The sequence below is a fragment of the Zootoca vivipara genome, chromosome 16, assembly GCF_963506605.1.
Source record: "Zootoca vivipara chromosome 16, rZooViv1.1, whole genome shotgun sequence".
NCBI lineage: Eukaryota > Metazoa > Chordata > Lepidosauria > Squamata > Lacertidae > Zootoca > Zootoca vivipara.
This window is the reverse complement of record NC_083291.1, coordinates 41,622,792-41,649,026: the sequence shown is the minus strand read 5'-3', so window position 1 is coordinate 41,649,026 and position 26,235 is coordinate 41,622,792. Positions and strand designations below refer to the sequence as shown.

At 43.5% G+C, this 26,235-nt stretch overlaps 1 protein-coding gene across 1 annotated transcript; it reads left to right on the top strand.

Moving 5' to 3' along the window:
• Window positions 1-87: 87 nt before the first annotated feature.
• Window positions 88-26,235, top strand: LOC118097568 (synaptonemal complex central element protein 1). The gene is made up of 11 exons (XM_035140539.1): window positions 88-147; window positions 2,404-2,515; window positions 4,007-4,066; window positions 4,834-4,908; window positions 11,215-11,262; window positions 13,814-13,868; window positions 15,106-15,195; window positions 21,940-22,003; window positions 23,981-24,041; window positions 24,666-24,780; window positions 26,122-26,235. The coding sequence occupies exons 1-11, from the start codon at window positions 88-90 to the stop codon at window positions 26,213-26,215; spliced, it is 834 nt and encodes a 277-aa protein (XP_034996430.1). The 3' UTR covers window positions 26,216-26,235.

Here is a 26,235-nt window from a genome sequence, read left to right as displayed (position 1 = left end):
ACGAAAGCAGATTAAAATTACCTCAGCTTTCTAAGTATCCACATAGGCCTGTCAAAACAGGAATGATTTTAGCAGGTGCTGAAAACCATGTCTAAATGGTCACATTTCCCTTACAAGGCTCAGAAGCTTCATATTTTTCTCTCCACAGTGAGTTTTCCTTAAAAAAAAGAAAAAGGGGGGAAGGAAAAGTTCAGGCCTAGTGTTGGCCAATGAGAACTTGGTTAACACATGGAAATAAACAACCACCATTTCCCTCCTGAGCTCTGGGAAATTTCCCTCTGAATCCTTAAGCTTTAGCTCTGCATCCATAAGACTTGTTCTTCCAAACATGTTTTATGTATTAAAAGCAAGAGAAACAGGTGCAAAACATGTCCAGAAAGGCCACCAGTTTCCCCTCAAATGTGAGGAACAAACAGCACACTTAAAAAAGAAAGAAAGCATAACAAAAATTCAGAATATAAGAACAAAACGGTGGAATACAGACCAGCAACATACTTTCTCACTATCTTTACACAGATCTATTCAACTCTGAATAGCATATTTTTTGTGAAGAAAAATAGCTTTGGCTAGGGGAGCTTTTTGAAGGGAGAAGCAGCACAGGGGAGACAGTGTACAACCTTTCCTTGCCAATTTCCAAGGAAAATAGACTGGGTGGTATTCAACAAAGGCTGACTCTGAGTAGACTCGTTGAAATCAATTGACCTAACTAAGTAATGTTTAATAATCTCAGTGAGTCTACTCAGAGTCCGCCTTTGTTGAAGGCCACCCACTGTGACCTGGGAGCTAAACATCCACTTGCCAGCTATGTTCCCACCTGCAGGACACAGCAGCTAGATCTGTACAGATCTTGGAAGGATATGGAGTTGATAATCCAGCTCTTATGAATATATATCTTACCAAGGAATATACATCCTAATGGTGCAATGGATGCAGAAGCAGCTTTCTTTGAATTAGGGAGGCTTTTCAGTGAGGGAGTACAGGATTACTGCCTAACCCATAATGTATACTCCTTTTAAAACAAATTTATTTAGGACAAATAAATGAATGAAATAAGTGTTGTGTATTAAAGTAATAGCACAGCCAAGTATGTACTGTAATATAGAGTTTATTGTAGTGTATTACAGAGTTTATTTGAATGTACAAGTTCCAGCGGGAACGTCTATCATTTGCTGGTTCAGAGTGCAGGATTTGGATCCACTGCCGGATTAGTTTCCGCTGGAGGGAATCCTTGCCATTGGTTCCCGCCAAAATGTATCTTTCCCCTGCTAGTTCTCTGTTACTATATAAGCCCCAGTTTTCCCCATTCCTTGCGTTCTGGCTCTTACCTGTTCTTTGAAGTAAAGAGGTGTTGTATCAGATCCTCGCCTCCTGTTTCTTATTTGCACTGAGCTGAAATCACTGAAGACCCACTACACTACAATAAGCAACATAATAAAAGCAGAAAACCAAAAGAATAGCCATCAAAAAATCTGTAACGGTTGGTGGAACCCTAAATATATTTAAAAGCCCAAGTGAGAAGGATATACTGTACTTCACTTAGCATCTGGAAGATAACAATGACAGGTGAACAAATCTCAGGAGGGAGTTCCACCATTTGGGCAGTTCTATGGTATCCCACCTGTCTAAACTTGGCAAGTGTTTCACATCTACATTTGTTGCTGTTGCTATTGTTATTACAATTGATTTATTAATTGCCTTCTAACCTTCTGTCTCAAGGTGATTTGTACATAAAATATTTAAAAACATTTAAAAACACAAAACCAAATACTTTAAAACCAAGACTAAAACCCTAACAAGTGGATATCTGCGGTAAAGATTCATTTATCTAGCTATGAAAGAAAGCCTGCCTGAAGAGCTCAGTTGCTGAGAATCTTTGCATTCTAGTAAATTTGAAAACTTGCTATTAGAATTCTATCACCCTTTCCATGTGCAAAATGTTTTATAGTCTTGTTTTCCTCTTAATTTGAAAAAAGATCATTGCTGTTCCCTTTTCAGATGGAGAATTGAGGATGAGAGAATAACTGTTCCATAGAAAGCAAGCTAAAGGGATGCGGGTGGCGCTGTGGTCTAAACCACTGAGCCAAGGGCTTGCAGTTCGAAAGCACGTCAAAGTGCAAGTGGATAAATAGGTACCGCTCCCCGTGCACTGCTCTGGTTTTGCCAGAAGTGGCTTAGTCATGCTGGCCACATGACACGGAAATACTGTCTGCGGACAAACGCTGGCTCCCTCAGCCTGTAAAGCGAGATGAGCACCGCAACCCCAGAGTCGTTCACGACTGGACTTAACTGTCAGGGGTCCCTTTACCTTTACCTTGCAAAGCAAGCTGCAGAAGGCCTCAATGGCCCTTGGGTTTTCACGTGGCTGGCTTCTTTTGTGACTGACTTTATGTGGTGGATGCTGAGTTATGGCAACATCCAGACAATTCTGTGTTTGCTTTTGTTCTCTCTACAGATCCCTGGGACTTTGCAACGAAAATGGAGGAGATACTGTCACTTGTGAAACAAATGCAGAATGGTATTTTGGTTAGAAGGAAATAACCAGGAACTAAGCATCCAAGTAGAGAATAGGGCATGCAGAGGATAACAGCAGTGTATAAAGGGTTGCTGAAAACTGGAACAGTTAATTTTATCTGCTCTTAGTACCAGAAAAGCTGGGAAACACTTTTGAAGGAATGGATTTCTGACTTTTCTTTGTAGTAATTGAGGTTTACATTTGTTGATCCAGTCATGTCCAGACCATACATTTAAAGCACTTTTATACCACTTTAACAGTCATAGCTTTCCCTAAGATTCCTGGGAACTGTTGTTCCCCCCTTGCTAGAGATACAATTCCCAGCACCCACAACAAGCTACAGTTGCCAGGGTTGCCTGTACCAGGGGCCGGCAAGGTTTACCTCTCCTGGGCCAGTTCACTCCCGTTGAGATCGCTCTGTGGGCCAGATTGCGTCTGCGCAGATGCGATTTCCGGCGTCTGCACAGACGCGATTTTCGGTGCTGTGGAAGCAAGTCCCTGCTCCACACTGTGCTGGTTTAGTGCAGCGTGCGGGAATTGCTGAATGGGCAGCTCGGTTCAGGGGCAGCTCATGGACTATTTAAACGACCCTTGTGGGCTGCTTGTGGTCCATGGGCCGCAGGTTGCCGACCCCTGGTATATAGTGGTAACAGATGTTTCCATGCCCTCCAGGAGATGAAATACACATTGCATCATTTCTTCTGTGCTTCTTGGTGGGGCATAAAAAATGTGTGGTTAATACACTATACATAGTGACTTCATTACTCTGTAGAAGTTGGGGTGGACAACCTTGGAGAATCCATTAAAAGAAACGGTGAGTGGCGTGAAGGCCATAAACAGAGACAGACAGACAGACAGACAGACAGACAGACAGACAGACAGACAGACATAGGGTTGGCACTTACACATGGCCAAAAAAGAGCAAAAGAGGACACTAATTTGCATACACTAATGTATATGTACAGATGGCAATTTATTAAATAATTACTAAGCTTTATATAGAATTACGGTACACCTTGCCATAGTGGGGAAGACACTGACCACATGAGCTGTGTCCTGGCTCAGTTTGTTGCCCAGGTTAGAGGGACAACTCTTGGCAGGCAACTTCTAGACCCCTCCTGCTCCCCCCTTTTCAAGTTCTTTCTCTTTAGAAGTTTGACCAGAGAGCCCTTCAAACAGGACTATACCTAGGATACATAACCGCCTAGAGGCAGCATTGACTTGACCTGAAGCTGCAAGGGGAGCGAAAAGTGGAAGATATGAGGAAAAATGTTTGTGAGGAGGGGATTTAGTGCAAGGAAGAAAAGTCTCCTAATAGAGGCTGCATGGGGAATCATAAAACACAGCATCAAGGCTTGTGGGCTATGTCAATATAACCATACAATTATATACAGGTGATTATAGTGAATTCATGTTTTAAAGTAGTCACTATTCTGTTAGTAATTAGCATAGTTAAGAATCTGGCTTAGGTAAGATTTCTTCTGCCTTTTGTAGTGGAAATTCTGGAGCCAAAAGTTGAAGAGCTAGTAAAAAGGATCAATAAACTGCAGCAAGGTAAGAAGAGTGCAGAGAGGTTAGCAGGGGCGTAAGAAGATAGGGGCGGGGGGGGGGGGCCTCAAGCGGCTCGATCCCAGGGGCGCCATTGCGGCTGCCTGCCCTGCCCCCAAAACGTGTGCCCCGCCTCTGCACACGGCGCACTCAGCCCCTGTTGTTATGGTGGTGGTTGCAAGCACCACAGTACCCCCAACTCCTTCCTTGGTGCCTAGTAAGACCCCCCCTGCTCCATTAAATACAGGCCTCCAGCCACCCTGCACTCCTCTGTCCCTGGCGTACATCAGTGCTTGCATGACAAACCACACCTGTTTAAATTCCCTCTTCTACTCAACTCTCAAAAGGTTCAGGAATCCTGTCATCTTCTGCATCTGGTGACCCTAGTTTAGGAGATGGAAAAGTGTTTGTGAAGGAAGGAGTGTTTGAGAGAGGGGTTGGTGGGGTGTGTGCTTGAGTGGTTGCTAGTGGGGTTTGGAGACTTTGTAATAATGAATTGTTGTGATAATGAATTGATGATTATAATAAATTTAATCTTATTTCGGTTTATATTGACTATTATGTTGAGGAGTCAAAGGGGATGATGCAAAATGGGAGGATCTGAGGTATGGTTGCAGAGGAGGGTGTTCTCTTGGGCAAGTGTAAATCCTTTCAGCAATGGGACTCCTTGGTGGGATCCAGCCCATTGGTTTTAGTTGTTCTCCCTTCATTATTTACTCTTTACTGCTTATTCTTAGTCCTCTGTAGTGTGTATAACTGGGTTTTTTTTCCAGCCAAGAAGATATTAAGTGAGGAGCTCTCTGAGGCAAATGAGCATAGCCAGACACTGCAAAGGGAACTGGAAATATGTAGGTAACTTTAGCACCATGTGACAAACATGGACTATATGAAGCATTGAGGGGATGCTCACTGAACTGCTTGACCTGAATAATTCTGAACCTGAATAATAAGCACTTCTCTTATTCCAATTTGTATTTTAAGTCTTGGTTGCAATTCAGTTGCACCATGTAGCTGTTTTTCTGACTATGAACAAAACACATATTTAATCTGAAAGTTTTGCTATAGACATAAAAGCTCTTTTTCAAAGGAGCACTGGTGTGTGAATTGAGAACAACTCTACTGAAAATAACACATTGTATTTCAATAAGCCTCATTCTATACCTAGCAGGATTCTATTCTTTCCCTGGCCACTGGAGCATTAGCACCACCACAATTTAAGAATGGTTCATCACATTTAAAGGGTACTGTGACTGAGGTTCCAGGTTTTCACTGCTTAGATATGCTGCTCTGCTTCAAATGCACTGTGGGGAAAAATTGCTGGTGACTACTGCTGCCACCAGATTGAATACATAACAGGTTTACAGTTTTCTCTTCCACCAGCAGCAATATTTAGTTCATGGGTAGGCAAACTAAGGTTCAGCGGCTGGATCCGGCCCAATCGCCTTCTAAATCCGGCCCACGGATGGTCCGGGAATCAGACATGAGTAGAATGTGTCCTTTTATTTAAAATGCATCTCTGGGTTATCTGTGGGACCTGCCTGGTGTTTTTACATGAGTATAATAATGTGTGCTTTTATTTAAAATGCATCTCTGGGTTATTTGTGGAGCATAGGAATTGGTTCACTTTTTTCCTTCAAATTATAGTCCACCCCACCCCCCAAGGTCTGAGGGACAGTGGACCAGCCTCCTGCTGAAAAAGTTTGCTGACCTCTGATTTAGTCAATGGTGGAGTGTAGGTAAATAGTGCATGGGCCAAAGGGGGCGGTGCACGGAGGGAGGCTGCTGCGGCACTGGCACACTCGCACACTCGCACACACCAGTCCAGGAAGTGGGCGGACTCTCCTCTCTAGGCCGGCGCTTCCACAGCCTCTCTCCACCCTCCAGGTCAGCCTTGATGGAGAAGCCACGGCCGGGGCAGGTGCTGCAGCTGCTCTCTGCCCCTGGGATTGACCCTGGGAAGGGGGAGCTGCGTGGGTGGGACATGCAAAGGGTGATCGGTCTTCACCCTCTGTGCTCTCCAGCCCCTGCTGCCGCCAGGGCACGAGGGGATCTGGAGAGGCACCTGGTTTGTGCCCTCCATATTGTGCACCCTTGGCCACGGCCCCCATGCCCCTCCACGCTACGCCACTGTATTTAGTAGCTGTGTATGCTTTACTGTGTGAGACTTCAGGCAAGTTGATGTCAGGCATTCTTTTAGATATGCCAGTGTTGAGAATAAGCTTACTGAAATGACATAATTACCATTTTAATAAGTGTCCATGTGTTTTGCCAATTTTGCACAGGTTGTGCCCAAAGCTCCCTATCACTCTAGTTAACACTATTCATAATCTAAGAATATAGAAGTCAAAGTGAATTCTGTGCAAGATCTATATTTTTGATAGATCTGTCTGGTTGGGTTTTGGGATGATATACAGTATATATATTTTAAAAAGGATGACCAAACCTCTAGCTTAAAGCAAACTGCAGTTGAAATTCTTGGGGGAAATTCCTGTGTGTGTGTGTGTGTGTGTGTGTTGCTGCTGCTGCTGCTGCACTCTCTGTATATTTATTTATACTTTTCAGATTTATACATTTCACTGATTTTACAATCATTTTGACATTTCAAAACTTGACTTCCTTCCCCCTCTTTCTGCTGTTCCTTAAAATTTTAATATATTCTGCATATCCAAATTAACTTAATTTGCTCATTTATTCATCTTCTTTAAATATACACTTATGAAACTGCAGGTTATTACAATAATCCTGTCAATGTTTTTATCTGTTTACAATTTATCTGTAAATATTCAATAAACCGTTTCCATTCTTTTTATAAAAAGTTTGTTATCTTGATTTTCTTATTCTTCGGGTAAGTTTCACCATTTCTGCATATTCTGTAAGTTTTTGTATCCATTCTTCCTTTGCTGGAACTTCTTTCCATTTTTGGGCAAGTAGCATTCTTGCCACTGTAGTCGCATACATGAATAAGTTTCTATACAGTTTAGGTAGTTATAATTCCCAAGAGAAAAGCTTCTGGTTTTTTTTTAAAACGAACATTATTTTAAACATACTTTTCATTTCATTATATATCATTTCCCAGTAAGCCTTAACCTTACTATAAGACCACCATATATTATAAAAAGAATCACATTTCTCTTTGCATTTCCAACACTTATTTGATTTAGATTTATACATTTTTGCCCATTTACTCGGTGTTAGATATGATCAATATTTTCATATAGTTTTCTCTTAAACAAGCTGTAAATTTTATATCCATATTCCACAATTGTTCCCATGCCTCCATATCTATATTATGACCAATATATTTTGCCTAATGTATCATTGAATATTTTACTTGCTCATCCTTTATCTCCCAAAGTGGTGTTTTTACCTCGTTTTTACCTTTATTTTTACCTCGTTTTTACCTTTATATTTATAAATATAAATTCTTTTATTTATCCCATACTCTATACTTTCCCCCCTAATTATATGATTTATAAATCCTTTCTGAACTTTCACCTTTTCATACCATAAATACCCCTGGCAAGTTTGGCCTTGGCGTTCAAAATGAAGCAGGGCAAAGGCTAATAGAGTTCTGTCAAGAGAACAAGCTGGTCATCACAAACACTCTTTTCCAACAACACAAGAGGCGACTCTACACATGGATATCACCAAATGGGCAGCATCAAAATCAGATTGGTTATATTCTCTGCAGCCAAAGATGGAGAAACTCTATACAGTCAGCAAAAACAAGACCTGGAGCTGACTGTAACTCAGATCATCAGCTTCTTATAGCAAAATTCCAGCTTAAACTGAAGAAAGTAGGAAAAACCACTGGGCCAGTAAGATACAATCTAAATCAAATCCCTTATGAATACACAGTGGAAGTGGGGAACAGGTTTAAGGATTTAGATTTGGTGGACAGGGTGCCTGAAGAACTATGGATGGAGGCTCGTAACATTATACAGGAGGCAGCAACGAAAACCATCCCAAGGAAAAGGAAATGCAAGAAAGCAAAATGGCTGTCCAACGAGGCCTTACAAATAGCGGGGGAGAGGAGGCAAGCAAAATGCAGGGAGATAGGGAAAGATACAGGAAGCTGAATGCAGATTTCCAAAAAATAGCAAGGAGAAACAAGAGGGCCTTAAATGAGCAATGCAAAGAAATAGAGGAAAACAATAGAATGGGGAAAACCAGAGATCTGTTCAAGAAAATTGGAGATATGAAAAGAACATTTCGTACAAAGATTACCATAATAAAGGACAAAAGTGGAAAGGACCTAACAGAAGCAGAAGGCATCAAGAAGAGGTGGCAAGAATACACAGAGGAATTATACCAGAAAGACATGGAGGTTTCGTACACCTCAGGTAGTGTGGTTGCTGACCTTGAGCCAGACATCTTGGAGAGTGAAGTCAAATGGGCCTTAGAAAGCATTGCTAATAACAAGGCCAGTGGAAGTGATGATATTCCAGCTGAACTATTTAAAATTTTAAAAGATGATGCTGTTAAGGTGCTACACCCAATATGCCAGCAAGTTTGGAAAACTCAGCAATGGCCAGAGGATTGGAGAAGATCAGTCTACATCCCAATTCCAAAGAAGGGCAGTGCCAAAGAATGCTCCAACTACCGCACAATTGCGCTCATTTCACACGCTAGCAAGGTTATGCTTAAAATTCTACAAGGCAGGCTTAGGCAGTATGTAGACCGAGAACTTGCAGAAGTGCAAGCTGGATTTCAAAGGGGCAGAGGAACCAGAGACCAAATAGCAAACATGCGCTGGATTATGGAGAAAGCTAGAGAGTTCCAGAAAAACGTCTACTTCTGCTTCATTGACTATGCAAAAGCCTTTGACTGTGTTGACCACAGCAAACTATGACAAGTTCTTAAAGAAATGGGAGTGCCTGATCACCTCATCTGTCTCCTGAGAAATCTCTATGTGGGACAAGAAGCTACAGTTAGAACTGGATATGGAACAACTGCTTGGTTCAAAATTGGGAAAGGAGTACGACAAGGTTGTATATTGTCTCCCTGCTTATTTAACTTATATGCAGAATTCATCATGCGAAAGGCTGGACTAGATGAATCCCAAGCCGGAATTAAGATTGCCGGAAGAAATATCAACAACCTCAGATATGCAGATGACACAACCTTGATGGCAGAAAGTGAGGAGGAATTAAAGAACCTTTTAATGAGGGTGAAAGAGGAGAGCGCAAAACATGGTCTGAAGCTCAACATCAAAATAACCAAGATCATGGCCACTGGTCCCATCACCTCCTGGCAAATAGAAGGGGAAGAAATGGAGGCAGTGAGAGATTTTACTTTCTTGGGCTCCTTGATCATTGCAGATGGTGACAGCAGTCACAAAATTAAAAGACGCCTGCTTCTTGGGAGAAAAGCAATTACAAACCTAGGCAGCATCTTAAAAAGCAGAGACATCACCTTGCCGACAAAGGTCCGTATAGTTCAAGCTATGGTTTTCCCAGTAGTGATGTATGGAAGTGAGAGCTGGACCATAAAGAAGGCTGATCGCCGAAGAATTGATGCTTTTGAATTATGGTGCTGGAGGAGACTCTTGAGAGTCCCATGGAATGCAAGAAGATCAAACCTATCCATTCTGAAGGAAATCAGCCCTGAGTGTTCACTGGAAGGACAGATCCTGAAGCTGAGGCTCCAATACTTTGGCCACCTCATGAGAAGAGAAGACTCCCTGGAAAAGACCCTGATGTTGGGAAAGATGGAGGGCACAAGGAGAAGGGGACGACAGAGGACGAGATGGTTGGTCATTGTTCTTGAAGCTATGAACATGAGTTTGACCAAACTGCGGGAGGCAGTGGAAGACAGGAGTGCCTGGCGTGTGTCAGGAGTATGGGCAGGAGTCAGGCTCTGGGGCCTGTAGTGCTTTGCAGGACTGGGGCCTGCCTCAGCTTGTGCTGGAGAAGCAAGGAGTGGCCACTCAGCTGAGGCCACTTGATAACTCACTGCACCTGGTGGCAAGAGCTGGGTGGGATAAAAGCTCAGCATTTCTCTTCGGCTCTTTGCCACAGCAACGCAATCCCTGCCTTGTTGCATCTGGCCTCCTGTTCCTTGATTCTTCGCCTTGCTCCTTGACCCTTGGACCTTCGCCTAGCCGACGCCTTGCTCCTCAACCTTCAGACCTTCGCCTTCGTGACTCCTTGCTCCTCAACCTTCAGACCTTCGCCTTTGTTACACCCTGCTTCCCTTCGGTTCTTTGACCCTGTGACTGCCTGCTGCTGCACCCTCAGCCCTGCACCACCTGGACTCCCGTTCCTGCTTCCACACCACCATCTTGCCCCCGGTCCTGACGTCCTCAGGCAGGCCTGCTACCTCCTGCCAACCAGACCGTGACAGCGTTCTATGGTCCATGGGGTCACAAAGAGTCGGACACAACTAAACGACTAAACAACAACAACAACCATAAATACGCGTACCAACCATAAATATTGTCATGACTTTCTAAGACTGGAATATGTGAATTCTCTAATGTCATCCATTCCTTCAACCAACAAAGACAGGATGCCTCATAGTATAGTCTCATCCGGCAGGGAAAACCTTTCTTTTGCATCTATCAATATTTTATATTTTATTCTCGATTTTGGGGGAAATTCCTCTAAAGCATTTTCTCTCCTGTTCTAATCTGAACCTATCGGCACTTGTGTTGGGAATAGCAGTAGATTGGAAGTCTGGTAATTGCTGTGATTTATAGCTGGTTTTTGGAGGGCACTTTCAAAGAATCTGCATAATAAAATTGCCAGTAAGTTCTTAAGAATGTAAAAGCCCTGCCGAATCAGACCAAATGCCCATCTAGTCCATCATTCTGTTTGTTTTATTTATTTAAAACATTTCTAATTCTAGTTTTATTCATTTATTCTGCTATTTATTGCAAAAAGCATTTCTATAGCAGATAAAAGTAAAATTCATATATTGAACATAAGAACAACAGAAAAATAAAAGAGCAAATGAGAGCAACTAGTCCAGGCCTATGCTGCATTGTGATTTTTTTTTTAAAATGACCTATGTGGGTGTAGTATTTTGTTACAGCTTTTTATTGTTATTTTTTTTACTAGGTATGCATTATTTGGGAACTTTGAGTGAATGGCTAATTATGTTATTAATAAAGAAACAAGGTAGCAGCTAAATGAGCTCTTTTCCTTTTGCAGTAAATGCTGAGAAGTCAAGCCTTGAGGAAATATGGAGTGAAATGAAAGGTGACAGCAAGAATGGGAGTTTTTTTGGGGTCTTTAGCACAATCAAGTTTTAGCACACTTCCAAAGCATCTCTGCTTTTTTTTTCGCAGGGACAGAGTCCATTTTCTCAGTACTGGGTTTGATTATATATCCTTTATCTGAGTAAATATGAAAACTTTTCCTTAGGTAGTCCATATACTGTATTACTATTATTTTAACTGCAGTGTGTAATGTGCCTTCAAGAATGACCAATTGGATATTATCTGAGGTGTCAATAGTGAAGATCAGGGATTGTCAGTGAACTACCCATAAGTATCATGGTGCCTGCCAGTATTTTGTATGGCACCTGCAAAGGGTCTCAGTAAACATCCCTCAGAAATCTACAATACAATTGGCTCTTCCTGCTCAGTTCTTGTGTACACTGGGTCAGCTTCTCCTACATTGAACACGTTCCCTTAAGCATGTCAGCATTTCATGGGATGCCAGGACTGGACACCCACCCATCATCTGTTCTGAACAGAGGAGTGGTGCAAAGGACTCTCTGTAAGGAAGACAATGATGACTGATGTAGATGCTCCCCCACAACGGACAGGGAGGCTAATGTCCACACTATTTTATAGGAAATATATGAAGAATTAACTGTGACTGGTGTACACTTCTTGCATTTTTTATTGTTACATGCCACCCCAATCTCTGAGCGGTGCAAGATTCCAGGGGGCCAGGTGCTTACTCAGGGTTCATGTTTCCTTTGAGAACAGGAGACTGAGCACAGAGGATACTATGGTGTCCTTAGGATATATGGTTTATTTACACATATATACGATCTGAGTCTATGATGAAGGTACTTACAGCAGAGGTTTTCAACCTTCTTGGGTCCACGGCTCCCTTAACCTACTACATTCTTTCTGTGCCACCTCTATGGAGCTCAGGAGCCCAGTTATGTCACCTACAGAGCCAACAGCCCCTCACCCTTTTTGGAACACCCTCCCTTGTGGAGTGTTCCCTCAGCTTCCTCTCCTCGGGAGTCCTCTGGGCAGTTGCTGCCGCCGTCCCTGGCCTCTGAGCTGCCCACCCCCACCCCAAAGAGAGGTGCCTCCCAGAGGCACCCTTCGCCTGTGGAGCTTATTGCCGGGGCTACTGCAATAAACAGCTGTGCAAGCCTTTGGGAGGCAGAGACATGAGAGGGCATCAGAGGAGGGAGGGAAGGAATGAGAGACAGAGGCTTGTGTTGACACCAGGACCATCATTCAAGGCACGCCAGGGTGCCACGACACACTTCTTGAAAACCACTGGCTTATAGCATTGATTCTTGCTTCTCCTGTCGCCACAGCAGCCTGGATCAAAAACATCACGAGGCATGGCTAAGCCTCCAGCTTGCTGCATTCTTACAGACTGCAACTATTTTTTGTCAGGACTGGCTGCATGAGGAGTAGTTGAAGGCTCCAGCCGGAGAACCCTCTAGGGAAGCCTCAGAAGAGGAAGGCAGAATCTTTGGATACTGAACAAGCAACAGGCTTGATTGAGAGAGATGTAGGACAGGCAGCTGGAAAGGAGGCGGGGGGTTGAGGCTGCAACAGATTCCTAGGAGCTGGCTGGTCCTACTGTATTCAGCTCCCCTCCTCCCTTGTCTTCAAGGGTACAGAGGGCTTTGCATGCAGAACAACGAGCCCAAAGGTTGCAGGGGCCCCCTCCCTAATAGAGTTTAAGATTGTTGGGAATCAGGTGGACAGGGAGGAGGCTTAAGGGGAAGTAGGAGGCACAAATAATCAGTTATGGAAACTGCTTTACTGGGACCAATCTTGCCCATATGTTTCTGTTTGTATTTTGTTTCCTTCAATAAAGAATAAACTTTTCTGCTTGTCTCAGTCTCTGGGCTGACCTGCAGCTGAACCAGCCCTGACATCATCTCCAAATGCAATCTTAAACTCAACTCTGCTTTGTCTCTGCTAACTATCTCAGAGTGCAGGGTGGGGCACTAGTCATTTGCTGGCTGGCACAGTGTCTTTGCTTTCTTTATGTCCCATCTCCCTATTCTATCTTTGTTAAAGGCCCATCTCTCAGGCAATCCCTGAACATGAGAAGCTGAATCCAGCTATTAAGAGTATGACTTCCAGATTAACGCTCCAAGCATTGATTAAAATTTAACACTTAGTAAATTCAGGACTTCTGGGTGTCTGGCACCCACAAACTAATAACAGTATGTTGGGTTCAACATAGCTACTCCTTCAGTTTATTTCTCATTTGAGGAAGGATTGAGGCAGAACTAGTAGCTTCAAAGAGCTGTGTCAGTCAAATATAGGGATTAGCATTTGGAATCTCCAGTTGGACTTTCCATCATCCACTCCCTGAAATGTTTCTATGAAACTATAATGCTTGTCATTAATTTAAAAGCGAGTTGCTGCTGAGAATATTCTTTTCAACAAGATACACAAATTTTTTCTTCTCTTTGGACACTAAGAATTTTGATGTCAGTTGAAAGTTAGAGAACATGTATATATGGTCATGATAGAAATATTATACATAAAAAGAATAACCAGAGTTCTCTAAACACTAGTACTCATCTTCCCTGTAGGGACACGACAAATTGTACAGCTGCACTGTGAAGAGACAGAAACAGAGACGCAGAGGTGAGCTGTGGCTCAACTGGGTTAGAATGAGACATCAGTCTTATTTATGTGGTTTATCTCTATTTTGTGTATCAGATTTCTTAATGTTATCCTTTTATATCCCCTCCTCCACCCCCCTGGAATTCTTCATAAACCTACGGACATAAATAGAAACTGGGAGGAAATAAAATTAAATACTGAAGGGTATATACTGTATATTCCTGCATATAAGACTACTTTTTAACCCAGGAAAATCTTCTCAAAAGTCGGGGGTCGTCTTATACGCCGGGTCGTATTTCTTATACGGCAAGTATATCCCAAACTCTATATTTTAACTGTAAAATTTGGGGGTCGTCTTATACGCCCAGTCGTCTTATACACCGGAATGGTATGTAAAGGAAAGAGGAATACAGTTCCAGTTCTAATCAGAAGGATCCATCGCCTCACTCCAGACAAGCCACAAGCTATTACCAAGGTTTGCTCCGAGTGAGACAAGCCCATGTTCAAAAGGTGTGCTAAGCCAAACCATGGCTTAGCCCCAAGTAACACGACGGCGGGGCAGGGGCGTCACAATGGGGGGCGATGGGGGCGGTGCCACTTGGCGCCCCCACCCCCGCAACTCCCAAGCTGAGCCTCCAGCCTCCTGGTAAAAAGTCTGCTCGGCGCACCGTGCCAAGCGGACTTTTTACCGGGAGGCTGGAGGCTCAGCTTGGAAGTCGCGGGGTGGGGTGCCACTTGTGGGGTGCCCCCGCCGCGCTGAGCAGGCTTTCTACCTGGAGTTTGTAGCGGAGGCGCGTGGATTGGAGTCGCCAGGGGGGCGACGATATCCCGCTACGTAACACATATGCGCTTCCAGCTACAAACTCCAGGTAGAAATCCCGCGGCTTTGGAGTCGCTGGGGGGGGGATGCACCGTTACGTGGCGGGGTATCGCCGCCCCCCTGTGCCTCCAAAGCTGCGCACCTCCAGCTACAAACTCCAGGTAGAAAGCCCGCTCAGTGACGTAGCAACGCCGCAACCCCCCCCCCGGGTGTCGCGGCGGCTCGCTACGCCCCTGGGAAGGGGTACAGCAACCATGATTTCTCCAGGAACCTGCACATGCACATCTATGCTAAGCCATAGTTTGGCTTAGTGTTCTGTGAGAACTGTGTCAGCAAGTATTCTGACAGCCTGATCCTATGCATATCAGAACTTAAGCTCATAAAAATTTTTTTAAAAGGAAGCCCAATTCTACACCTCAGCTTTATCTTGTTTATCAGGCAGCAGAAAATGAACCTAGAGCGTAAACAGCGAATTGAAGAACTCACAGCCAAGATCCAGGAAGAGAGAGTGAAGCAAAGAGACCAGAGGTAATTGTAGAACCTTGTCTCAACGGTTTTGGGTTACACTTTATTCCAATTTCAATTAATTACAATATGTATTATTTTAGCAAGAGTGCCATAAATTTCAATTTCTGTGGAATAAAGTTGCAATGCTTGTGGGCTAGTAGGTATTGCTGGTAGGTTTAGGACTGATAAAAAGTACCACTTTGTTCATGTGATGACTCAATTAGAGAGAAGGTTTTGGCCTGGGATGGGGGATATACATGTAACCTTTACATTTACATATAAATGTAAAAATCATGAAAGTGCAGGCTCCAAATTATTTAATCTAAATATATTAAAATGTTCACGATGCGTGCGCAGGGGCCAATGGGCCCAGGGGGAGGGGACAACACTTCCTGGGGAAAACAGAGGGAAGGGTGTCCTACCGAAACACAGGGATGAGCCAGGGAGTTGGAGGGAGGAGGGGCGGGATATGTCATGGATCGGGACAGGGTGGGGGGAATCACAGGGATGACCCACAGCAACGCGTGGCCGAGCCAGCCAGTAAATTATAAAACAATAGGATAGGAGAGGTATAACATGCCAGACCAAATAGGTTGGGTGAAATCCTGACACAGTCTTTTACACAGTGCATGGAATTGATTACAAGAGGTAGTGATGGCCTCTAGCTTAAATAGCTATAAAAAGGGAGTAGCCAAATTTATACAGGACAGTCTAGCAATTGCTATTAGCCATGGCAATGACTCCCCTTCATGGATCAATGCCTTGTCGTGGCGAAGGGGCTTGAATAACTCGGAGAAGCTATGAGCTATGCCATGCAGGGCCACCCAAGATGGACAGGTCATAGTGGAGAGTTTTGACTAAACGTGATCCACCTGGAGAAGGAACTGGCAAGCCACTCCAGTATCCCTGCCAAGAAAACTCCATGGACAAAGACAACAGGCATATAAAAGTTATGACGCTGGAAGATGAGCCCCTCAGGTCGGAAGGCGTCCAACATGCTACTGAGGAAGAGCGGAGGACAAGTACAAGTAGATTCAGAGCTGATGAAGCGGCTGGGCCAAAGCCGAAAGGACGCTCAGTTGCGGATATGCCTGGAAGCGAAAGGAAAGTCCGATGCTGTAAAGAAAAATATTGCATAGGAACCTGGAATGTAAGAACCATGAGTGGAGGTAAGCTGGATGTGGTCAAAAATGAGATGACAAGAATAAATATAGACATCCTGGGCATCAGTGAACTAAAATGGAAGGGAATGGGCGAATTCAGTTCGGGTGACTATCGTATCTACTACTGTGGGCAAGAATCCTGTAGTAGAAATGGAGTGGCCCTCATAGTCAACAAAAGAGTGGCAAAAGCTGTAATGGGATGCAATCTCAAAAATGACAGAATGATCTCGATACGAATCCAAGGCAGACCTTTTAACATCACAGTAATCCAAGTTTATGCACCAACTACCGGAGCTGAAGAAAGTGAAATTGACCAATTCTATGAAGACCTACAACACCTTCTAGAAATGACACCAAAGAAGGATGTTCTTCTCATTACAGGGGATTGGAATGCTAAAGTAGGGAATCAAGAGATAAAAGGAACAACTGGCAAGTTTGGCCTTGGAGTTCAAAATGAAGCAGGGCAAAGGCTAATAGAGTTCTGTCAAGAGAACAAGCTGGTCATCACAAACACTCTCTTCCAACAACACAAGAGACGACTCTACACATGGATATCACCAAATGGGCAGCATCGAAATCAGATTGATTATATTCTCTGCAGCCAAAGATGGAGAAGCTCTATACAATCAGCAAAAACAAGACCTGGAGCTGACTGTAACTCAGATCATCAGCTTCTTATAGCAAAATTCCAGCTTAAACTGAAGAAAGTAGGAAAAACCACTGGGCCAGTAAGATACAATCTGAATCAAATCCCTTATGAATACACAGTGGAAGTGAGGAACAGGTTTAAGGATTTAGATTTGGTGGACAGAGTGCCTGAAGAACTATGGATGGAGGCTCGTAACATTATACAGGAGGCAGCAACGAAAACCATCCCAAGGAAAAGGAAATGCAAGAAGGCAAAATGGCTGTCCAACGAGGCCTTACGAATAGCGGAGGAGAGGAGGCAAGCAAAATGCAAGGGAGATAGGGAAAGATACAGGAAACTGAATGCAGATTTCCAAAAAACAGCAAGGAGAGATAAGAGGGTCTTCTTAAATGAGCAATGCAAAGAAATAGAGGAAAACAATAGAATGGGGAAAACCAGAGATCTGTTCAAGAAAATTGGAGATATGAAAGGAGCATTTCGTACAAAGATTACCATAATCAAGGACAAAAGTGGTAAGGACCTAACAGAAGCAGAAGACATCAAGAAGAGGTGGCAAGAATACACAGAGGAATTATACCAGAAAGACATGGAGGTTTCGTACACCTCAGGTAGTGTGGTTGCTGACCTTGAGCCAGACATCTTGGAGAGTGAAGTCAAATGGGCCTTAGAAAGCACTGCTAATAACAAGGCCAGTGGAAGTGATGATATTCCAGCTGAACTATTTAAAATTTTAAAAGATGATGCTGTTAAGGTGCTACACCCAATATGCCAGCAAGTTTGGAAAACTCAGCAATGGCCAGAGGATTGGAGAAGATCAGTCTACATCCCAATTCCAAAGAAGGGCAGTGCCAAAGAATGCTCCAACTACCGCACAATTGCGCTCATTTCACACGCTAGCAAGGTTATGCTTAAAATTCTACAAGGCAGGCTTAGGCAGTATGTGGACCGAGAACTCCCAGAAGTGCAAGCTGGATTTCAAAAGGGCAGAGGAACCAGAGACCAAATAGCAAACATGCGCTGGATTATGGAGAAAGCTAGAGAGTTCCAGAAAAACGTCTACTTCTGCTTCATTGACTATGCAAAAGCCTTTGACTGTGTCGACCACAGCAAACTATGGCAAGTTCTTAAAGAAATGGGAGTGCCTGATCACCTCATCTGTCTCCTGAGAAATCTCTATGTGGGACAAGAAGCTACAGTTAGAACTGGATATGGAACAACTGAGTGGTTCAAAATTGGGAAAGGAGTACGACAAGGTTGTATATTGTCTCCCTGCTTATTTAACTTATATGCAGAATTCATCATGCGAAAGGCTGGACTAGATGAATCCCAAGCCGGAATTAAGATTGCCGGAAGAAATATCAACAACCTCAGATATGCAGATGACACAACCTTGATGGCAGAAAGCGAGGAGGAATTAAAGAACCTTTTAATGAGGGTGAAAGAGGAGAGCGCAAAATATGGTCTGAAGCTCAACATCAAAAAAACCAAGATCATGGCCACTGGTCCCATCACCTCCTGGCAAATAGAAGGGGAAGAAATGGAGGCAGTGAGAGATTTTACCTTCTTGGGCTCCTTGATCACTGCAGATGGTGACAGCAGTCACGAAATTAAAAGACGCCTGCTTCTTGGGAGAAAAGCAATGACAAACCTAGACAGCATCATAAAAAGCAGAGACATCACCTTGCCGACAAAGGTCCGTATAGTTAAAGCTATGGTTTTCCCAGTAGTGATGTATGGAAGTGAGAGCTGGACCATAAAGAAGGCTGATCGCCGAAGAATTGATGCTTTTGAATTATGGTGCTGGAGGAGACTCTTGAGAGTCCCATGGACTGCTAGAAGATCAAACCTATCCATTCTGAAGGAAATCAGCCCTGAGTGCTCCCTGGAAGGACAGATCGTGAAGCTGAGGCTCCAATACTTTGGCCACCTCATGAGAAGAGAAGAATCCTTGGAAAAGACCCTGATGTTGGGAAAGATTGAGGGCACTAGGAGAAGGGGACGTCAGAGGACAAGATGGTTGGACAGTGTTCTCGAAGCTACCAACATGAGTTTGACCAAACTGCGGGAGGCAGTGGAAGACAGGAGTGCCTGGCGTGCTATGGTCCATGGGGTCACGAAGAGTCGGACACGACTAAACAACAAACAACAACAACATGGCAATGACTATGCTAGATCCATGTCTTGCCTCAGTAAAGGACTGGGTGATAATAAACTGAAGCTTAAGCTAGACAAGACTAAGGCACTGGTAGTAGGTGGTTCCTTAGACTGGGTGGATGGGATGTGGTCTCCTCTGGATGAGGCTGGAGCAGGTATGTGGCACTTCTGGATAAATTTTTGATGTTTCAGGCTCAAATGGCCTTGACAATGCAGAATGCCTTCCATCAGTTTCAACTGAGCCTCTTGGGCTTGCCGATCAGGAGGCCAGTGGTTCGAATCCCTGCGACTCAGTGAGCTCACGTTGCTTGGTCCCAGCTCCTGCCAACCTAGCAGATCGAAAGCATGCCCAAAAGTACACATGGATAAATAACATAGGTACTGCTCTGGCGGGAAGGTAAACGGCGTTTCTTTGTGCTGCTCTGGTTTCGCTAGAAGCAGCTTAGTCATGCTGGCCACATGACCCGGAAGCTGTACGCCGGCTCCCTCGGCCAGTAAAGCGAGATGAGTGCCGCAACCCCAGAGTCGCCTGCAACTGGACTTAACTGTCAGGGGTCCTTTACCTTTCTTTCTTTTTTAACCCCTATGAGGACAGGGAAAGCCCAGCTTCTGTTGTCTACATTCTGGTAACCTCAAGGTTGGACTACTGCAATGTGTTACATATGGGGCTGCCTTTAAAGATGGTTCAGAAACTGCAGCTGGTGCAGAATTTGGCAGCCAGATTGTTATAGGAAGGAAGTTGAGCAGTTGGTGCAGTGGTGCAGGGAAAATAATCTATTCCTTAATTTAAATAAAACAAAAATGAGATAATTGTGGACTTTAGGAAATGCAAACTGAATATTCAACCACTTAATATTGAGGGGAAGTGTGTGGAACAGGTCTCAGTGTTTTGATTTCTGGGAATGGAGTTGAGAGATGATCTAAGATGGGGAGCAAATAGCAAAGACCCGATGAAGAGAGCACAGCAGAGGCTATACTTTCTGAGAATCCTCCAGAAAAACAATCTTTCAAAGGACCTGTTTGAGGGCATTTTACCACTGTACTGTAGAAAGTGTATTAACCTATGGTCTGTGTGTGTGGTTGGGGAGTTGCATGGTTGAGGAAAGAACAGCGCTGTCCAGGGTTGTAAAAACTGCGGAGTGGATAATTGGGTGCACTCTCCCCACTTCCCGGAAATGATTTCTTTCAGCTTCTGCCTTCTGGAAGGAGGTATAGGGTCATAAAGACCAGTACTAGCCGCCTGAGAAATAGCTTCTATCCAAGAGCAATTTCGTTTTGTTTGTTTTTAAAAAATATTTTTTATTAAAGATTTCTTGAATTACAAAGGTGTGTGCAGTGTCTCTCATATTTTGACATGTATCATTTTTGCAAATCAGTTTCATTTGTTAAGACGCTAAGAAGAAAGAGGGAAAACGAGGTAGATAGGGGATGGGAGGGTGGATGGGGGTGAGAATAGGTGGTGATGTTTCTGTTTTGCTTAATATATGTAGGGCTTGATGTCAGCTTTATTTGTGTTGGTATTCCATTATTTGCTTGTGTTCTTTTGATGGTGAGAGATTGGGGTTGGCCAGGGGTGTGAACGCAGCGAAAGGCAGTCTGTGAGGGAGGGTCTGTATTCAGTTGTGGGGCATCAGAGTTGTAGGGGGCAATTCAGGAGGGGTATTAGAGTTTTTAGGGGATTAATTATGTATAGGCGGGATGGGAAGTGAGTGAGTCGATATGCATTTGTTGTTGTAAGTTTGATGTAGAATCTCAATTTCGTTGTTCTGTATTGTATTGTATTGTATTGTATTGTATTGTATTGTATTGTATTGTATTGTATCGTATCGTATCGTATCGTATCGTATCGTATCGTATCGTATCGTACTGGGGCAGGACTGTCTCCACATATAACACCAATTCTAGCATGGTTCCACTGGCTACTAGTACGTGGATTCAATTTAAAGTGTGGTTTGAACCTATAAAACTGTATGTGACTCAGGACTCCAATGAAGTACCGTATTGGAGTCCTGAGTCACATACAGTTTTATAGGTTCAAACCATCAAAAGAACACAAGAGAATAATGGAGTACCAACACAAATAAAGCTGACATCAAGCCCTACATATATTAAGCAAAACAGAAACATCACCACCTATTCTCACTGCCTCTCCCCGCACAAATCAATGTAATCTGAGGCCCTTCTCCATCTGACCCCTCCCCGGGAGGTCTAGATTGCAACATGAGAATTGGGCCTTTCAGTGGTGGCCTCCTGCTTGTGGAATGCTCTCCCCTGGGAGAGCACTATCTTTTTATTTTGTAGGGGCCAGGCAAATGCTTTCCTCTTTACCCAGGTGTTCGAAGGGTTTCAGGCATTAATTTGAAGCGTTTCAGACACCTGCAACCTCTTTTGGTGGTATGAGATCTATCAGACCTGTCTCTTATCCATATAGTTATGTTTTCAGGCTTTATTGGTTGTGTTTAAGTTTTCAAGTCTTTGTGAGAAAAATGAGTAAGAAATATAATTAATAAAACAACAACAATATTCAACCTCCATATTCAGGATTATCTGATTCTGATTATCTGATTATCAAGTGTGGGGAGGGGGGAAGATGGAGATAGCTACTTCCTCTGCTTATGATCTTGCTTTCAAGGGCATCTGAATGGTGCTTATTGAATACTGAGTTCTGGGCTAGATGACCCCTTAGTGTGATCTAATATAGGCAGTTTTTAGGTTCTTCTCTTTAGGAAAGTTCTGTTCTCGCCATTAACAGTTTTACTCTGTTCTATCTTGTCCTGATTTTATTTTTCATGCCTTCAGACTGGAGTTTGAGCACCTACTTAATGAGCTGATGGAGAAGCACAAGAGTCTCTGGGAGCTTTACGTAAGGGCTAAGTTTTTGTCTTTAGTATGAACTCAACTGCTATAGAGCCACTGCAGGATAATAAGTGACCTTCAGAAATGTTCATGTCCAAGTGACAATATGTGAATATAGTAGAAACTGAGAGTTGAGAATCCCTGTATTCTGCCTTTAACTTTGGAAACGGAGTAACATCAAATGAACTTGAAACATTTGTGAACGGCCATCAAAACAAAATTAAAATAAAATAGAAAAATTCCTTCCAGTAGCACCTTAGAGACCTACTAAGTTTGTCATTGGTAAGACTGTTGTATTTTATGCCTTGATTCAGAAATGTGCTAGAATATGGAAGTGCTGAGCAGCAAGGATTGGAGATGGGGAGTTTCTCTAGCTTTCTTTTGATAGATGAAATGTATGAATGGGAATATGCTCTGACTAGAGGAGCAGGCAGTACACTGGAAATAAAAGCTGTATGGAGGGTGGGGTGGAAGGAACATGGGAAGAAGGTTTATTTGTTCACAGATTGGTTGCTAGTTACTCTAGTGAACCACATTCATGCCCTTAGCCTTGCTTTCTACAAACTGGATGCCCGTTTCCACCGTCACTTCAGGAGCCGTCTCTCTGTAGCTTCCATAAGCATGGTCAGCTTGCATCATGTAGGATGAGGCAACATAAGATGTCAGACTGAAATGGGCTGAGCTGTTGCCACCTGAGCTCCAATGACACATGGAGCTAGACTTTCACCACTATGTGTGTCAAAGCTACTCTTGGCACACACTGATAGGATTATTGGATAGCTTATTGGTTGCTCCAGAGCAGCAAGAACATACAGAGAGATGGAACCATTAGCCCTATTCAGGTGTTTTGTACCTACTACTATTACGCAGGTGGTGCTGTGGTCTAAACCACCAAGTGTCTTGGGCTTGCCAATCGTAAGGTTGGCAGAAGGTAAATGGTGTTTCCGTGTGCTCTAGCTTCCATCACGGTGTCCCATTGCACCAGAAGCGGTTTAGTCATGCTGATCACATAACCCAGAAAGCTGTCTGTGGCAAAATGCTGGCTCCCTTGGCCTGAAAGCAGAGATGAGAGCCACACCCTATAGTTGAATTTGACTGTCCAGGGGTCTTTTACCTTTACCTTTTTTACTACTACTACTTGTAGTGATGGACACCAGTCAGGGAGTTGTTGCAAGTGAGCTGAGTGAAAGCAAGCTGATTGGCAAGCTCGGCAGAGGCTCCTTTGATTAGCACAATATGCACACGTGTAGGAATAGTCTGACCTTTAGCGCTTTTACATCATGAGCTGACACATGTTTCCTCTGACATTTGCGAGACCTGCTCCACCACGTCATGTTCCTACCAAGTGGAAAGTGAGCCATGCCTCTCCAAAGGGAGGCAAAGGTCACAGACAGGACACGGCAGACTACTAAGAAAGCCAAAGGTGAGACCGATGGCATGACATTCAGATAGCTGCAGCCTGTTCGTGGGCGGTGGTTTGCCTCGCACCCTGAAGTTCAAGCCTTGGCTTATATGCATGGGTGGTGGTGTGCCTCGTGCCCGGTGGTCATTCCTACACTACTATTAATAATTTTATTATTTCTACCCCGTCCATCTGGCTTGGGGTATAAGGGGCTTGTATCATGAGCAGTAAGCAAAGCAGTCAAACCAGCTTCTCCTTCTTGATAACTTTACCACTCCCATCAAGTGAATATGTTTATGTTTCTTTGGCTGCTTCCACAAAACAGCCATTTGGACTTTAAGGGGCCATGCCTACTTCCAATACTGGGTAGCATTCCAGCTGTCTTAAAATTGCTTCTAAACATGTATAATAGGACAAATTTGTACAAACATGCTGATGAGTTTTCATGAAGCTTCAACAGAAATTCACAAACTGATGTGGAAGATTGAACTTAAGACTGGAAGAATGAGAAATGGAGAGAAACCAAAACAGGCAGATTTGCCCCTCATTTCTCTCCCTTGAATTCTGTTTGCTGTGTTTTAGGCTAGGGAGAAACCAGCAGTGGCTGACATAAGAGAGAAGAAGGAGTGTTTGCTCAGTGAAGGTGAGAGTCTGTGGCTTTTTGGACACCTTCTAAGAGAACTCATGAAGCTAAAAGTTATCTTAAACACAATTATCCTACAATATTACTTACAGTACTTGTATACCATCCAAACCCCCTTTGATTCCTCCTCTATTTCCTTGGATAGCATGGCAACTGTATTTGTGTGAGCTGTGCGGAATGTGGGTTAACCATTTTTAATGATACTTAACTGGAAGTGACTGTGAAATCATTAGTGTGAAAAATGACACTAGACTGGAGTGCAATTTCTCCTAAAACTGAACTAGTTAAATGGAGAGGCACGCACACACCAGGTACATCAGTGTTCGTGTTTACACACATGATCTGCCTAGAGAAGCAGCAGAGGCTATGGTGGCAGCGGTAGGAGTGCTTTAAAGAGAAAGTGAAGTTCCGTGTTCGGGAGTGGAAGAAAGCTATGCATTACTTGGGAAACAGATCCCATGTAACTAGTACTGAATAAGACTGCACTAGTGCAGTATTACAAAAAAATAAGATGAAAATAAAAATCACTCCTGTTGTTGTCTGGAAGTACCCTCATTTTTTGAAACAAATTGGACTTCTTTACCTTGATGTGCCTTTAAAAATCCCTGTGTAATATTTCCTCAGAGAAAATGATCCAGGAGAAACTGGCCCATGCCCATGAGGAATTAGATTTGATTAGCCAGTCGGTCTTCATTAAGGAGAGGGAGTTCCTGAAGAGCCAGGAGGCTGCAACAGCCTTGTGAGTATACTATAGGGTAACCTGGACCCTCCTTTAACATAACACTGATTAAAACTCAGTTAACCATGTGCAATTTTTTAAAGGTATAAATGAACACTATGCAAAGTGTGCTAAAGTAGGAAGGAAACTATCTTTAAACAAACAAACAAATATGCATAAACCAGAGGTGCACCTCACCCAGAAAGCAAGCCATGCCCTCATAAATGTGGCTCAGTAAGCTACGGTAGGAATAATTCACCTGATTCAACCTAGGAGCCATTACCACAACAACTTGACAGTGAAAAACTCCCTGCACATTATAGAACATTGTGGGGAAATGTTGGTAGTGAATCACAAGTCAAATCCAAATAGTATGCACTGCAACATATACATAGTCTCTTGTTCATTTCAGTGGGGCTTCCCCAAAAGAACATGGTAGATTGTGTTCACTTAAACACATTTCTCTGCCTTGTTTTCCTTACTGTCCCAGTATAGAAACTTAGTTCAACTTTTGTATATACAGTATATAGTAACTTGGTAGGTTTTGTAGTAACTAAGCCAGGGAGAAGGCCATATGGCAGCCCCAGAGAGGCATGGAAGAGGGTAGCCTATGTCAGATTAAGAGCCAGAGGTTCTCCTGTTCTTGCTTAGGAATGCCTCAATCCTTAGCTGCCTTTGCCACTTAGGAGGCAAGGTCATCGAGGTTTGGTGGTGCCATTTCCCCCTCTGCAAGTGGAGCTAATGTGGCGAAGGACCCATACCCAAATGAGGGTAAGATGTCTTAAGTACTGAGGGTAAACTTAAGCCATGTTCCAAATGAAAAATTACAGTGGTACCTCGGGTTAAGAAGTTAATTCATTCCAGAGGTCCGTTCTTAACCTGAAACTGTGCTTAACCTGAGGTACCACTTTAGCTAATGGGGCCTCCCGTTGCCGCCATAGCTGCCAAGTTTTCCCATTTCTCGCGAGGAAGCCTATTCAGCATAAGGGAATTTCCCTTTAAAAAAGGGAGAACTTGGCAGCTATGGTTGCCGCTGCTGCGCAATTTCTGTTCTCATCCTGAACCAAAGTTATTAACCTAAGGTACTATTTCTGGATTAGCAGAGTCTGTAACCTGAAGCGTTTGTAACCCGAGGTACCACTGTAGGCCTGCAGGTCAGAGACGCCCCACTGCAGGTCTGATAACTTGACTTCAATTTACAGAGTATAAATGGGAGTATAAATAAAGTATAAATAGGAGAAGACTTTCCCATGTGAGTTGGGTTAGTGGAAGAGACCTGCTTTTTGCCCAGTTTTTTGTGCAGAAGTTAGACAGGTGGATCACTGGGAGCTGGACTTCTGATTGCCTTTCTTTAATTTCCAGGAAGTTGTTTCAAGAGGAAAACAAGGCAGCAAAAGAATACCTTGAAGCAGTCTCTAAGTACCATTCTGATTTGAAGCAAAGATGTAGCAGGTAAGCAGTGGGAGTGAACTGAGG

Excerpts from the sequence above, each read along its gene's own strand:
- LOC118097568 (XM_035140539.1), top strand. The coding sequence starts at position 88 with ATGTCTAAATGGTCACATTTCCCTTACAAGGCTCAGAAGCTTCATATT. Across the intron at positions 4,067-4,833 it reads GATCAATAAACTGCAGCAAG|CCAAGAAGATATTAAGTGAG; the intron begins GTAAGAAGAGTG and ends TTTTTTTTCCAG. Across the intron at positions 13,869-15,105 it reads ACAGAAACAGAGACGCAGAG|GCAGCAGAAAATGAACCTAG; the intron begins GTGAGCTGTGGC and ends CTTGTTTATCAG.